The sequence below is a fragment of the Oenanthe melanoleuca genome, chromosome 2, assembly GCF_029582105.1.
Source record: "Oenanthe melanoleuca isolate GR-GAL-2019-014 chromosome 2, OMel1.0, whole genome shotgun sequence".
Classification (NCBI taxonomy): domain Eukaryota; kingdom Metazoa; phylum Chordata; class Aves; order Passeriformes; family Muscicapidae; genus Oenanthe; species Oenanthe melanoleuca.
This window is the reverse complement of record NC_079335.1, coordinates 32,174,661-32,191,576: the sequence shown is the minus strand read 5'-3', so window position 1 is coordinate 32,191,576 and position 16,916 is coordinate 32,174,661. Positions and strand designations below refer to the sequence as shown.

The 16,916-nt window shown below is 36.1% G+C and overlaps 1 protein-coding gene across 1 annotated transcript in view; it reads right to left on the bottom strand.

Moving 5' to 3' along the window:
• TRPA1 (transient receptor potential cation channel subfamily A member 1) overlaps nt 1-15,904 on the bottom strand; it is a 31,007-nt gene extending 15,103 nt beyond the window's left edge. The window contains 12 exon segments of the mRNA XM_056484015.1: nt 71-240; nt 1,516-1,616; nt 2,567-2,666; nt 5,527-5,575; nt 7,789-7,925; nt 9,119-9,264; nt 9,592-9,700; nt 10,122-10,229; nt 11,913-12,088; nt 13,164-13,326; nt 15,646-15,820; nt 15,822-15,904. Of these exon segments, the coding sequence (XP_056339990.1) occupies nt 71-240; nt 1,516-1,616; nt 2,567-2,666; nt 5,527-5,575; nt 7,789-7,925; nt 9,119-9,264; nt 9,592-9,700; nt 10,122-10,229; nt 11,913-12,088; nt 13,164-13,326; nt 15,646-15,820; nt 15,822-15,904 (1,517 nt within the window).
• Nucleotides 15,905-16,916: the final 1,012 nt, after the last annotated feature.

Below are 16,916 nucleotides of genomic sequence, written 5' to 3'. Positions count from 1 at the left end.
CAGACATTAATGTCAAAAATTGCACAGGGATGAAAACCATGGCATGGATTCCATAGACTGTGCCACTAACCTGGCTGCAAAGTGCAAGGGTGACTTCTTGTCCCTGCTCTTAGAGTAGATGGAAACGTTGAGGCTGAGTAAATTATTCACAGAGAGGGCCACACCTTGTCTGCATGCATAATGCAAGGGAGTGCATCCTTCATTGTCCTCATCCACAACGAGATTTTTAATATGTTCCATCTGTTATCCCCCAAGAAGTACCCAAAAACAAAAGCACAGAATTACATCTATATCTCCTCTCCTTCATAGTTTCTAATAGCTTGCAACAATAGCATTAATACTTTAAAACAAGTAACTAAAAATAAACTTAAGTAAAAGTAAAGTTAGGAACAAAGTAAAAGTAAAGTTTTTAATCTGCTGATTTGTGGGTTGCCATTTTTTCAAACAACTACTCTTCAAAGAACACAGGAGTTTGCTGTCCTGCATCCTGAGTGCAACCCATCCACAGCACTATAAAGGAAATTCTTTGCTGCTGTTCCAATATTCCAGCTCAATGCTGGCAGCAGAAGGCTTGTACCAAACCTAAATGCAGTCTTATAGTCTATATTCAGTAGCAAAGCCTCTGACTGACAAAACCCAGAAGTTCACTGGTTTACAGTGTAAATTTATTTCCTGTTTCTCTTTTTCATCTTCATTTCACCATTTTCCTTGTCTAACACTATCCTACAACCTTTCTTAAAGCAACTAAAAACTTCTCCTACTGTCCTAATTTGTCTGAATTATTAATATGATCAATAACCAGAAAGTCAATGCTGAGAACTGAGTTATCATCACTGTTTTAAAACTGATTCACTACATCTGCTGAAAAGGGAGGTTAAATCAATTCTGAACTACAATCAAAACTGTCCACAGATTTCAGCACATGTTGTAAGATGAGTTATATTTGATTCACATTTAAAAGCCAATTTCTGGAGCTTTGGAGGCCAGAACATTTAATTTTCTCAGGCAAGCTTGGACTCCATCAATATGAGTGCTTCATTTCAACATAGCCAAATACAAATTTATGTTAGACATATATTTGAAAACTAAATCCAAGACTTTGTTATGGTCTAGTCCACAGAAACCTCCTGCAGAATATGCTACAAACTATTTATAAAGTCCTAGATCTTGACTGATTAAGAGCACTTCTCCTGGCTTTACTGCATGCAAGCTGGGAAAATAGAAGTGAAAAGTTCTATATTTTATTGCCTACCTCTTGAGCTATTCAATGCCCCAACAGCAAAATAATTAATGGGATTATGTTATTCCTTTGCCTGGCAATAAGAAAACTGTATTATTGGCCTTGAAATGTTTTAATGAAGAGATATGTGACATGTACCTCTTCAAACCAATTCTGTGACACTCAATTTAACAAGTGCCACAAATTTGTACAAACATACCAAAATACAATGGTATTTTTTCTTTACATTTTCCTAGTAAGGGTAACAGAAAGACATAAATTGATGCTTACTGTACCTGCAGATATTTCTCATTCAGATGCTGTAATCCTCCAGGCTGCAACACGGTCAAATGCAAGAAATTCCGACCGAGATGATCTTTTAATGACACATTTGCTCCTAAATAAATATGGAAATAAATACCAGCAACTTCAAATCTGCTGGTTCTTGGCATACATAATGATGTTTAAGACAAAGGAACAAATGTTGAACAAATGCTTATTAATATTATTATTAATTAATTAATATTAATTATTAATATTAAAATTATTAAAATAATTTTTATATATCTATAAAATGTTCTTTCAAGTCAACCATGCAATGTATCATTTTGCTTCCCAGAAAAATCACCTCTACTGTAACTCAGCTTCCATCATTTTCTTGTGTGTATGCATTTTGTAATTAATTGCAGCACTAAGTTTTATATGGGGCCATTATATTCCAAGATGCTGATCACCCACAGATCAAGAGGAAGTTTAAAGATGCAGAAAATAACCTCTACAGTGACTTTTTACAGTTTCAAAACTTACTATAAGGCTTTTACAGAAAATTATTTATACTATTAACAAGAGGAAATACAGTAATAATCATTAACTTGCACCAAAATGCAGCAAATGAAAGAGCTATAGCTCAAACATTTTCAAGGTGACTGTGATTTTGTAAAACCACAGGTAAGGATTAAATGGTGGGCTTTACCATTTAAAGACTGATTGCTGGTGTGAAACACAGCTCTGTTTAAGTGGTGTATTTATTCTGCAGCTCTGCACTAAGGAGTGCAGGGATGGAGTGCCAGTGCCACCTCCACCTTGAGGAGCATGACAAATGGCATCCACATTCTTCTACAGTCTGTTCAAACTGTAGTGAAAGGGGTGAAATCATCACACCAGTTCTTCCTTTATCTCAGGGGATGCCAGCAGTGTGCAGCTGTTTGGTTCAGCTGCTCCTGGGCTGGATGCTGAAGCAGTGAATTCAAATTGAGAGGGAAGCTGGATGCAGAGCTTTAAAATTAATGAACCTTGCTCAAAGGAAGTATATATATATATATATAGTATGTGTATATTCCTTTTTACCTTTGGAAAGCAGTAAATTCACAATTTTCCATGATGCACAGGAAGTGGCCAGCAGAAGTGGAGATCGACCTTCTATGTCAACACTATCAATATTAGCTCCCTGAGAAAGAGAATTCCAAGTTTATGGTGAGCAATGAACAAATGAAACTTTAAAATGGTGCTGCCCTTTATGAGCATAGCAGAAATACAGGCATTCTTAGTAATTCCAGATGGTCCAGATAAGTAATTTCACATTACATATATAATAAATAAATAAATAAATAAATAAATAAATAAATAAATAAATAAACCCTTTACATCTCTCTATAAAACTATGTTTTCTCACCATCAACCACAGTCTATTCATCCATATATAAAAATTCAGATGTCAAACTAATAGTGGCCTGCTTCTAGGTGTACTGAACTTACAGCTTATGATCTTTGTCAGAGAACCTTTCCATGTATTTAAATTCTAAATATAAACTTGAAAATACCAGGATTGACAACATGGAAAAATGCAAAAATAGTAGCCCTTTGAATGATGTGGTCTTATCTATCAAAGAATTAGCAGAAAAAGATCTTCCTAAACCTCTACACTGTATGAACACGATTCAAGAAGAAATGCATCCAGAAATTAGTATAGTTCAATCTGCTTAGCTCACCCTATATTAGTTTTCTATCCTTCAGCATAAGTGATTTGAACCAAGTCCATTTTCACACCAAAGCAGCTGTATCAACAGGAGTATATTTTATTGTTTCATCTACTTTTTGCACTGACACATATTGCCAGAATATTAGAGTCACTATAGTCACAATATCACTATGGTCATATCAGCAAAGTGCCACTGTAAGCATAAACATATTTATCTAAAAAATCCCACCAAGGGAGCAGGAAGATACACACAAATGAACCAATGAGGTGTATGTATATTTTATGATGGTTTTGATATTATTTTTTCTAAATATCGAGTTGTAAGTTGAACTTGATGAGTTGAACAAAGTACACAAAAAAAAATCCATTTTATTTCAGATAACATCCAAAGATGATTGAAAAAAAAAAATCAATGGCAATTTTTCGATTAACTTGAATCATCTTTGGGTCTAGTCCTAATTTGAGAGAGAATTAATCACAGTCCTGAGCAGTATTTACTTTCTAGGATGGTAACACCTGCAATGTAGTAATAAGAAGCACACAATAAAAGTGTAATGATTACTTTACCACAGGAAACAGGGAGCTTCCAATGTATGTTCATTAAATATTTGGGAGTAATACATGCAATACCCTTTCCCCATTTACCATTCTACAAGGTGAGACAACATCCTAAAAATTCTTTTTTTCATGAAGAAACAGACTTTTTTTTATCCAAGTGTCTCATTTATTTCAATGAACACAGGGCAGCAATTTCCAGTTCCTTATGTAATATTTAATCACCTTCCTACCAGCTAACACAATTGTTCAGCTTTCAGTAATTTGGCAGAATTCATAATTACTTATCACAGTAAGAAGTAATTTATATATTGCCACATATATTCACCTCATTTACAATACAGCTGAAAATTAAGAGTTTGTAAAATAGTTTCTGAGCTCCATTTAACTTTCCATTTCTGTTGCCCTGAATGCATTAACATAAATGAATTAAACAGATGTGAATATAAAAACAAACATGCCAATTTTGTAAATATCAATTATTATTTTTACCAATTTAATCTTCTATTTTCCTTTGAGATAAAATGAAAGAAGCAAAAGGGGGAAAAGGTCCAAAAAACAAGAAGAAAATGTGTAAAAATACTGCTTATACAGCAGAGGCAGAACTCTGTGATCTTGCCATGAGTCCAAGGGAGGAGGCAGCACAGGTTGTACATGCAACACTCCACCAGCTCCATCTGACACACTCTGATCCATTCCCACACAGGGCAAACTAAACCTATGCAATCCTAAAGCATCAAAATTGATGTACTTTATATGGAAAGCCAAAGAAACCCTCAGCAAATCTATGGAAGAGGCCAAGCTAGCCAAAGGCACTCAAGGAATCAAAGTTTGTTCTTAGCAAATGCAGTGTTAAAGAAATTTATGTTATAATGTTTTGTACACACCAGCCTCCACATGCAAGAACTTGTGCCTGTATTTCTCAGGTAGTCAGTTTTGTTGACAGCTGGTTTTGTCAGACAAGTTTAAGAAACCTCACCACTTCATATTTGAATCAAATGTAAGCCAAACATCTAGCTCTAACTAAATCAAATCCCTGTAACAGACTTTCTCAGAAAAGCAAAACTGTATGTAGAAGAGAATTTCTTTTAGTGTAATTGCCATGAAATGAAGTAAAAACCCTAAATACATATAAAACAAAAAAATAAATCTGATGATTGCTGAAAATGTCCTCAGCTGAGTGGGGCACAAAATGATTATGAGCCTTGGTTTAATTGGCACAAATGGACACTGGGAGCATAGCCAGTAGCATCCCTGATTACATTTCTTCTCTTTCTTCTCCATAATTATTCACTGAAGAAATACAACCAAACCACATAGAATAAAAAATATTTCTAAATCATGCACAAACTTTGATATATGGCTATGTCATCCCACATTAATTGTATGGACATTCTTTAAAGAAATTATTAATTTGTTAAAAAAACCAGATGAAATTCAATGCATGTTCAGCACTTTTTTTAGTATTCCATGTCTGAAGAGTGTAGGGTGACCAGACCACTTCACCATATATGGTAAAAGTTGTTTATGAAACTTTTCTGAGTAACTAAAATGGAAATAAAAATGTAAGATTTCATCCCCTGTAACTGGGATGATATTATGGGTCAATAACTACTGTTGCACTGTCTCAATTATACATTATGAAATGAATACATCTACCCATCTAAGTAGCCTATACCAGAGAACACATTCTACCTTATGAATTTTTCTGTGCAGAACTGCAGCAATAGATAGCAATAATCTCTCTAAACATGTTGCTTGATTAAATATTTACCATTGAAATCAAATATTCTGCCAGTTCATAATGATCAAACAGTGCCGTTCTGTGGAGAAAAATGCAAAAATACAGCAATATTAGAAAGGACAATGAAGTTTCAAGCCAAAGGATAGCATTCTTCCCCATTTTCTAATATTTTCAAATAAATCAATTTTAAAATAGAGGTATTCCCTTATTATATAATTCATCTTAATAAACTGCTTTTATTTTTTTGCATGGAGTTATCTTTTCAAACTAAGTTCAGTTCAGTTATTACATTCAAAACACACTGCAGGAAACAAATACTTCCTTGGTAGGTAAACAGGTATTTTACCACTGATTTTTAAGAGAACCAGTAATTTCATATGCCAGATCATTCAGTGTGCCACACAAAGTCAATACAGAATTCCATAAATTTCATATGCAGTTTTTTCCAAGCATGCCTGGAGCCCCAAATTTATTTCATTATTTAAAAATAATTTGGTTGCATTTTGTGCAATAATGCCAGTATGAGGTTAAAATGGCAATGTCCAAACATACATTCTGACTGTGGGAGGCAAGTCTACTTGAAAAAATATCAACAAAATAATTGGTGTAAATTGGGACTATATGGAGCATAGTCAGTAGTATTAATTAAATATACTGATAAAAAGTTTTCATTTACCAAAAATGTTTTAAAGCTGTCTGTACACTTGAAATCTTCTTAGGTTTTTCTCTACAGTAATGCATGGAATTATGTATTACAGGAAAAAACTGGTCTAAGCATGAAAGTATAGCACAATAAATACACACAAACAAAATGTTATCACAAGTCAGACCTCTGCAAAATATTTTGACTCAATAAGCCACACAGAAGGACAGTTCCAAGGTTGTATCTCAGATGATAACAGTTGCCTTAGCATTATAAGAGGTAATAAAACATTGGGTGTACTATAGTTAGAACTGATTGCTCAAAAGACATATTTTAAAAATCAAGTCATGGTTCCAAATATGTAGAGATGCCTCCATTATCTATAGCAGACCTTTCCAGCCACACATTAATACTGAAAAAAATTCCAAGGTGGCTGAAGAGAAAGCAAAGTAATTTTATGAAATATTTAGATGAAAACATGACAGTAGGAATGCAAAAGCATCAAGTCCTACCTATGCTTCACTTCTGTTTCGTTTCTCAACAAGTTAATGTTCCTACTCAGTTTTTTATATTCTGAGATATTTGGGTGACTTTCTACCTTCTTAATGATTCTTGGTTATATAATGTTTAGAGTTTCACAGACACAGGATTAAAATAGTGTTGTCCTTTTTACCAAGCTTTTTTCAAGGACAATAATTTTCAAAGATAAGGCAGCCAGTTATCTGTTAAGTAGTACATGTGTCTGCACAATTTGCTTTGGCATTCTGTCATCACTTTATCTTCAATCATGTTCTTCCATGGCAACAATTCCAAGTGTACCCAAACAATATCCTAATTTTACAACAAACTCTTTTAATGTCTCCAATTATCTTTGAATCATTCTACTTTACACTGTGTCCAAAGAACAATCATCTCCACTGCTTCTACCACTTATTTCATACTGTAAAATTTTTTGTAGAATAACACTGTCAAGTGATCACAGTTACATGCAGCAAAACATATATTTCTTGCAAAAAATTTATAGATGAGGAAATAAATTATATTCCATAGAGTTGGGAGACAGCATGTTTAACTAAGCTCCTTTCTGCTGCAAAAGATTTAGGAAACTTCTCCACAGTCTAGTGCTCTAACTTTTAATGGAGTGTGAAAGACTAGAAGCCTTGAGGATTATTACACAAACACCATCTGCAACTTTGAAGTCTCAATGAAGTGTAAAACCATTTCATTTTACCTGATGAGGCATAAGGGTTTTTTGAAAATAAAAGAAAGTAATTTTTTAAACAGTTTATATTATTTTAAACTCATTTTCTGAAAATCATCAAGTGATTATATATGGGCATTTTTTCCACATTGTCAGAAGATGATAACAATTCCATAAACTTGTTTCCCTAACTTTACTGGGGTAAATTTTCCATGCAAACTGTTAGTGACCATTCCTTGACATGGTTCCAAGGTAACTGGAACTGTTTGCATTTCAGTATCAGCACCAAGATTTTGAACTGAATTCTGACTGAATTTTTCACTCTTTCATACTACCATCTCCCAAACCATGGAGAAGTTTCAAATGGAAGGGTGTTCCAAATGCAAGGAATAACTAAGAATATCATGGTTTACAATTTATAGTGAAATCTGGCACAGCAGCTTCCTACCTGTGAAGCAATGTTTCCTTATTCCCATCCACAGCATCAATTATGGATTCCTCACCAGCATAGGATGACATCATTAACTTTACAATCTCTGTTGCTCCTTGAGTGGCAGCAAAATGAAGTGCTGTGCATTTCTCATTCTATAAATGAGGAAATAAGACAAAATACACATTTTTAAACCTCAGAAACATAACTTCCAATTTGTTAAACACACTAGTGAACCAGACCAGGATTTGTAACTCATAAATGCCTAAATTTCTCTGCAAGTAATGAAGTTTTAAGTCTTTAACTGTAGTAGAATTCTAAAGAGATTGACAAAACCAGGAAAGACTGAAGAGATAGTTCTAAAGGATTACTACAAAGATTCTTATCACTCTATATGAAGTCCCTAAGATTTGAGATAATTGTACTACATTTAATACAAGAAATGAAACCTACAGAAAACCATTTCTAGGCCAATATAAATGAAAAAACAAGCAAATGGCTCTATATAATACAGAAAATGCATTTTTTAAAAATGTCATTTACTTCCTAAAATGGAATCGTCCTTAGAAGTAATTTTTAAATCCATTTTTCTGCAGGTATAAAATAACATTGTCCAATATGCTAAAAAACTATTCTAACCTAGACTCATAAAATAATTAAGCAATATACAAATGAACAGAACAATATTTGCTAAAAGGGGATTTTGTTTAGCTAAATGGGACTAAGCAGCTTTGATATATGCCTGAGGGTCTTGACTTTCTCATTTTTAGAGCAGGACCATTTTGGTGAATGCACTGGAATGGGCTTTTCCACAATGCCATAACCATTCCAAAACAGTTCTACCCATCACAAAATCAGCAGCATAAATCACCTCCTTCAAAAGCTGTGTGTTCAAAGAATCAAACCAGTAAAAGAAGGCAAAACTATATTTATTTTTGCTCTCATGAGTTGATTTCATCTTTGCAAACATTTTGATTAGTGATAGATATTTTTTAAAAGGTTTATTCATGAATGCATCTGGGCACAGACCCTTACACCAGTGGTACTACACCATGGAAGCAGCAGTATTATCATGAATTTGAGTTTGCCTACAAAGAAGATACTGCAAAGGCCAAGGCAAGGCTGAGAACAGACAAGAATGATCAGAAAGGGTCAGACTTGTGTAAAGAAACATAACATTTTGCCTGATTTGAACCAGAGACTTGGTTGCATTTGCTGCTCCCTCTGCTTTGTGTTGGAGAAGAAAATGAACAATGATAATCTGCTCATCTTTCTTTTCATACCACTCAGACATTTAGAGATAACTAGGTTTTATCAAAAATACATTTCACTCCAATTGGAGTTTTACCTGTTTTAGATCAATTTGGGCTCCAAATTCAATGCACATTTTAATCATTTCAAGGTCACCACTCTGAACTGCCAAATGAAGTGGACTGCACTTTCCATTATTGGTAAAATTGATGTGGGTTTTAGCAGAGTGACCCAATTCTTCACCTAAGAGATGAAAATAAATGGATTTTTTTAAAGTGAGAACGAGATACCAGAAAAAATAAAGGCTTTCAAAACAAGCATATTCAGTAATATTCTCTCCTCTCAAAATATGAACTTGTCATATGTATCATTTAAAAGAGGATGAACATATTTAGGAAAGCATCTAGTTTGCTGTTACAATCATACAAAAGTTGTCATCATAAATCACTCATAGGAATAACTGCAATAACTTCTTGCAAATTCAAACACAGTTATAATTTCTTGTTTTCACAGTTATTTGAAAACTGAAGCAGCAAATTGGTACTCACTGCTTGAGAACATTGTATTTACCTTTTTTCAAAAGAATTTCCAGGCATGTTTTTGCACCTGAAAATGCTGCTGCATGGATAGGCATACATCCTGTTTTGTTTGCTTTACATATTTTTCCTCCATTTTCAATCTGAAAAATAATGTCCCAACACAGCTTAATGACATACAGAAAAATCTGACAAATTACTGTACTATTACAGATATAGTCTCCTAGGTAGCATCTCCTTTTTTTAATGTTGCATATGTATTATTAGTATCATATGCATTATAAGTATCTTTTGCATGTTATGGCCATACATTGTTATGTGCTTCATTCTGTGTTCTCATGACTTTCAAAATCAGGTTTTTTCCTAAAGCTGGCCACTCAGATAGTTATAGATATAATATACCCTCTTAAAAGATTGAAGTTTCTTAGGAACTCATGCAAAGCCAGTTGAACACTAGGTCCATGATTAACCTTCCTGCACTGAACAAAGACAGAACATGAACAGAATAACACTGCATCAGGGTAGAGAGAATCACCTCAAAAGATGCTGGATAATTACACCTACCAGGAGTGTCAGTGCTTCAGGATTGTCCTTGTAACATGCTACAATTATAGGTGTGTTCCCTGCTTCACCTTCCAGGTTAACATCTGTACTGCTATGTTGGACTAAAATCTAAATGTTGAAGAAAACATTCAGTCAATCATAAGCCAAACACAACAACAAAAGCCTATTTCATTATTTTTGTTGTTTACAACCCATAGCACCCTTGCAACTTACTCATTTTGCATGCCAAAAGCCCACAATGCATTGGCAGATGAGGGAAAAAATGCAGAATGCCAAAATATGCTGGTGAGAAATATGAACAGATATGAAGTATAATTCTTCCCAGCAGGCAGCCAAGCAACTAAGTTAAACTCTGCACACAGCTGCAAAGTATTTTAAAGTCTGATTTAACAATTTCTCAATAATGGGGGAAAGTATTTTCTGTAGCACGTTGCAGATAAGGATTTTTAACTGAAGTTTTCAACAGAAAATTCCCTGGCAAGTGGCAATGTTGCAGAATCTGCTCAATTAGGAATCTGCTCAATTGAGGGGAGATGGAAAATGATGATGAAAACTGTGACCTTGCAGTCCTGAAATCCTGCTCCAGTCCCTATGCTAACAGCTGACACTGAACTATCAGTACCATCAATTATCTCCATCACTGCTTCCAGCACTTTCTGACAAGCAAAGGATCTGGAAATTGTAATGACCATACTGGCTTATTTATTCCCCTAGCTACATATTTATTTAATTGTCTTTCAGTAATTTCAGTTATTTATTTTTTCTGTGCTAGAGGAACATTTAATCACTCTCAGGCAATTTGGCAATGAAAACCAAGGGAGATTTAGTTTGAATAAACAACAGAGTGGAGAAAAAATGAAAGCAGAGATTTAGTCAAGAACCAAAGCACAGAAACTGATAAAAAACCCATTTTAAAAAGTCATTGATTTCAGATGTCATTGTTCTTAATTCATAATAAATACAGATTTTGTAAAAGATTGAAGAACACTGAAGCATTTTTAAAGAACTCTTAGTCTTGAATACAAATAACATGTTTCTTTTGCATGGATCAACTAGAGAGACAAATTTAAAGATAAAAGGAAAATGTTGCAATTTTAAGGTTGTATTCATCTAAAAAATTAAAAACTTTAAAAATTTTAAAATTCTAACCCTATGCTGCCTATGAAGGGAAAACATTCTCACTGTACTTAGACATTTAAAAAATTATACTGCTTAAAATCTCAAAGCTATTGCTCTTTTACAAGGTTCAACATGGACACCTTAGTAATTTCTTCACAATATATTTTTGATTGCAGATTTAGTTCTACTACCATTCAATTGTTTATTAAAATGTTGATTCTAAGAACTGTGCTGACTAGTTTTAATCTATTTTTTTATTTAAAAAATACACTAGTTTTAAGAATTTTAATACTTCTAAGACTCCCTATACAATTGCAAAAAAAAAAGAAATAGAACATTATAATTTGAAATACACATGCCTACATGAAGTTTCTGTTTTAAAAAGAACACTTTTAAAGAAACTCCCTTGTGTCTGGAAAATTAAAATAATTTTCTGTGAAACATAAGGACTACTAGCACCAACATTTCTATTTCTATAAATCAGTAAGTTTCTTTTTTCTGGCAGTGCTAAGAGGACACCAACATTTCTACAGGCATCATGTTACACATCCAGCTCACTAAAGGAAACATATGAGGAGATATGGAATATATCAACAAAGCCTTGTGCTCTGCACACACCTGCTGCCTGAGCTACTTATCAGGTGTGTACCTTTACATGGACTTTAGGCTTACCTTCACAATTTCATTGTGCAGGGACTGAACAGCCATGTGCAAAGGTGCCATCATATTGGAGTTGAGGATGTTTGGATTGGCTCCTCTGCTGAGAAGCAAACGAACGCTTTCAACCTGGTTCTTCTTTGTGGCCCAGTGCAGTGGGGTATTTCCAGAAGAATCCATCACATTTAATGCTGGGTCAAAGGAGAGAAAACAAAACAAAACAAAAAAACAAAGCAAAACCATCAAATGTTCTGATTGCACTGGAAAAAAAAAAAAAAAAGGTGTCTTCAGTGTAAAGTTTAGATCTGTCCTACCACATTTCTTTGGAAAAGGAAAGGAAAAGATTTCATGAGATGCAGTGCATTGTGTTAAATTGATTAAATATTGTGCTGAATATGCAGTATTGGTGAGAGGAATGGGAGTGGTGAAACACCTGTCTATTTCTTGCCCATTATTATACATGTTTTTCCTACCCAAGAGTCACTTGATTTCCCTCTCTCCTTGATTCTTCTTTTTCCTATTTTATTTGACTTCACAGCTATTTATTTAGAGGCTGCACAGAATAAATGAGTGCGAATAAAGGAAATAAGAGGTAACAAATAAGTGCTTGCAAACCATAAGAAAATTAAAGATCATAGATACTCTTTCACTTCAGAACACAAAAGTAAATCAATTCACACCATTTTTAAAAATTGTCTCTTCTACCCATACATTTTGAGCTTGAAAACTGAAGATAAACGTCTACAAATATCCTAAAAAAACATTAGGACAAAAATGAAAGATGGAAAATAAAAGATATATATTTCAGCCAGAATCTAAAATTAGATTTGCCATCAATAGGTGAAAAAAACAAGTTTTTAATGGCCACTGCATGTTTAGTCAGTAGCATATACTTTATCAGTGGAGACTGATGTAGTTCACAATGCTTATTATGTAATGCTTATTATTCACATGAATAAGGAAAACAGAAAGTCAAATCTGTTCAGTCATTGCAGTTTCCTTTTTCACATCTGAAGACTATATATCTGAGTGTCAAACAAAGCAAGACATATTGATTCACTGCATTAGAGAGAAAACAGTCCTACACAACAAGAGTGACCCAAGCCATACCTGAGAGAGTGCAAAGTGTGGCAGACAGTCTGAAATATATTTGAATCTATAAATGCAGATAACACTCATCAGTCCTGGTTCAGCTGGGTAATGGGCATCTTGATTATTGAATTATTTTATTGTGCTAAATAAAGTAGTTCATAAAAGGCATGTTACCTTCACAGGAAGAATCATCTATGATCAGCTGCATGAGTTCTATTTGTCCCCCTTCCGCAGCGTGATGCAGGGGGGTGGCATTTAACTCGTCCACCTTGGTAAGCCCAGAACGATTCTTCTTAATGAAGCTCCGTAGCCTACAGGCACTTCCATCTGAAATTACCTGTTTTGGGCAAAAACATTCTCATTTTCTCATTCTCCTGAAAGGCAGGAAGTTAGCAATGCCATAATGTGGTTTTGTGGGTATATTACTGCTCAATAACTCCTGCCCAGTTGTTTGGGCTCACACAGAAATTCACAAATCCTGATCAGATTGAGCCAACAGTGAAACTCTGATTGGTTATTGGTTTAATTGACATCAATATAAGATCCAGATGAGAAACAGTGCAAAATGAACTGAAAATCGTCTTGAATACACTGTTTTCTCTTCTGTAGTGAGATCAAGATCCTTCCTTCACCATGGAAAATCTCCAACAAGCAAATTCATCACTTATGTTTCTACACTCTTTCTTGCAGGGCCATGTAAAATGAACTCAACAGAGAGGAAAACTAATAATCTTGATAAATCAATTTTTTTAGATCCTTTTACAGAAACTGATACTGTGTCCTTGGCTTCCAAGTTCAGCCATTGGACTTCTGTGATGTTCTTTGTGTCAGAAAAACCAATATATTTTTTAATTTCAGCATCTTAGAACATCAGCATATTATCTCAGCCTGAAACAACTCAGTATCTTCCCAGTGAGCCCACTGACAGCCTGACACATTCCAAGTACTATGCTTTACAAACAAAGCCCACTATGGAAACTCTGCTGATTCTTATTTTATGACAGTATCCAAATATTTTTGTTATAGCTTTTCAAACCCCATATTTCTATGTAAAGAAAAGTGATAGAATGACATGATTGTGGTAGAATGGGCAGGCATTTAAGAAACAGATACTAAAAATTAAAAGAGAATAAAAAAGAAAACAGTTCAACTACATTGGGTAAAAAAAAAAATAAGAAAGAAAAATGCTTATCTAAGGTAATGCAAATCTTCAAAGGTGTGTAAGCAAGCAAAGAATAAAAAAAGGGAATTCCCTAAAATCACTGCTCCCTTCACACCTGCAAAAGTAAAGGAAAACTTTGCTATTCAGGATCCCCTGAGTCAAAAAGACTGAACAATTTTTGCCATCCTTAAGCAAATATACATTACAGAGCAGCCCATTCACACTTGAGCACGTGTTTGGCTTCATTCAGCTTAATAGTCCCACTGACCTCAGTGAGGTTACTCATGTCAATAATGTTACAAATGTGTTTAAACATTTATAAGACTGAGGCCAAATCGAGGGCTGGTATTTGCTTCAAAAGTGCAATCAGAAAAAGCTAATTGAAAACATGTGATATAATTGTGGAAAGGATATTTGAGATGATTCAACTGTCACAAAAATAACAGCTCAATTACACATGCAATATCTATAAATTTTAAAGGCACCAAAAAGCTGTCTAAGAAAACTTATTAAAGAGCCCAGTATTTTCTATTCCTTCTAACATTCTACCTTTATTATTTTCATTGATCTAGACCACATTTTTCCACTTTTAACACTGGATTTATTTCTCAGTGTAAGACAAAGTGTGGCTTGATGATAATTTCTATCGACAAAAGTAAGATTTATCTGCCAATACTGCAGTGTTTCACTAAAAAAATAAGAAATAAAGAACAGTTAGGTGTTCTCAGTACTTGGGTTAGCTAGAAACAGCAAAGCAAGTTATTTTAAACAGGAGCAGCTGTTTTGCCCCGTGCCTGACCAGCCCTGTAGTGACAGATCACCCATCAGAGTGACAAGTCATATTATGCTGAAGAGGTGTTGCTCAGGTCTACAGCCAGCACACAGAAAACATATGTGGATGGAAATGACCTGAGGAGGTATTTAAACCCATTTACAAACTTTGTCAAATTTGTTTAGCCTACTGCTAAAAATCTCCAAAGTTATCCAAGTTTTCCATTCTGTAAGCACACTCTTCCTTTGCTTAATTATTCCGATGCTTCAAAAAGGCTTCACTAAAGCTTGGTCTAGGTCTCTCTGGCAGCAATGCAAATACACGACTTCTCATCCTATTCTTGATTAAAAACGGGAAGATTAAAAATGGGAAGAACCTTCCTGGTTGCAATATCACTTTTGTAGGTTGCACTGCTGGTTCCCTTTCCCTTCAACAGTGACAGTTCCAGCGCTTCTAAACTTCTCTTTCGTGCCTTTTTTGCCTAAGGGGTGATCTATTAATCTATTTCTATCATGACTTCGGCTTCCCTGCTCCAGCAGCCTGCCACCCACATCCTCCTTCCCCTGCTCCCCACTTACACAGCATCAGTGTGCTCACAGCCACGGCAGCTCCCGGCTGTCTCCCAGCCGCACCGATCCTCCCGGGGGTGTCCTGAGGAACAACCCCGGGACACAGCCCTGCACAGAGACCCCCATCACCCTCACCCACCGCACCCCACGCACCTTGAAGACATCCTGCGAGGCGACGGAGGCGGCATCGGCCTCGCACACGACGCCCTGGTAGGCGCTGGCGGCGGCCGCCTTGTCCCGCGCCCGGCAGAGCCGCAGCAGAGAGCGCTTCATGCCCGCCCGCCCGGCTCCCTCCGGCGACCTGCGAGGGACACACAGTGACGGCCGGGGCCGCGGGGGAGGCGGGGAAAGCGGGCAGGCAGGCAGGGAAAGCGGGGAAAGCGGGCGGGGGCGATCCCGGCGGGGCGGGCATCCCGGCGGGGCGGGCACCGGCGCTCCGCTCCCGCGGGTGCGCCCGCAGCCACCGCCCGGACTCTGCCCTCCGCCCCTCTAAAAGCCGCTCGAGTTCTCTACCGTGAGCTTCTCTGCGTGGCCACAACATCTTCGTGCAGATTTTGTTTGACCGGACAGTTTGGGGATCTGAAGGGAAGCTGTGAGAGGAGTACAGAAAGGAGCGGCATGAGATGTTCTCAGAGGGTTAATCCTGAAGAGGCTGTAACTGAGTCAGTCTGTACGGAAATGTGTGTAACAAACACTTTACTTAACGTGAGACGAGTAGCCCTGCCAAAGGTCAGGTAGTGGAAGAGGCAGAGGGTTAGGAAAAGCAGTAGGAGGCACAGGAGGTGATTTTTTTGCCTGTGTTTTCATGGTTTATGGCAAGCGGCTGCTTAAGGACTGCCAAAACCAAGCGACACACCCCATATAGCCTATTTAATAGCTGTCGGCAAGCAAATCTCCATTATTTTGCTCATTGCCTTTTAAAATCCTTTTTATACTGTCTGTGCCACAACATCCTGTTGTGCTAAGTGCCATAATTTCATTATATATTTGTGAAAAAAAGTTTTCTTTTACCACTGGCTTCACTTAGTGGTCCCTAGGGTTTTTATTTTGAAAAATGGAGCGTTTTCCCCCATTTCGTTTCATCCCTGTTTGTGCTCATTATTTTGCAAAGTTTTTCCAGCACTTTGCTCATTGATGGGCCCTTGTGCATGAGGTTTTCCTTCTTACAGATGCCAATTTTTGTCTCTGAATAGCCACATCCTGCTACTCTGAATCTTCTCCATGTTCCTTTAGAAGTGGAACGGGAATACACTTATAGTCAAGGTATACTCAAGCAGTAGTATTCATTGTTCATTTGATTTTTTTTCTTCATTCCTCTCATAAATGTTCACAAATATATTTGGGGTTTTTTGAATGTCACTGAGCTAAGTTTCCATAGAAATTTTCTCCACCACAACCCCTTTTCTAACGGGTGATAGTATCAA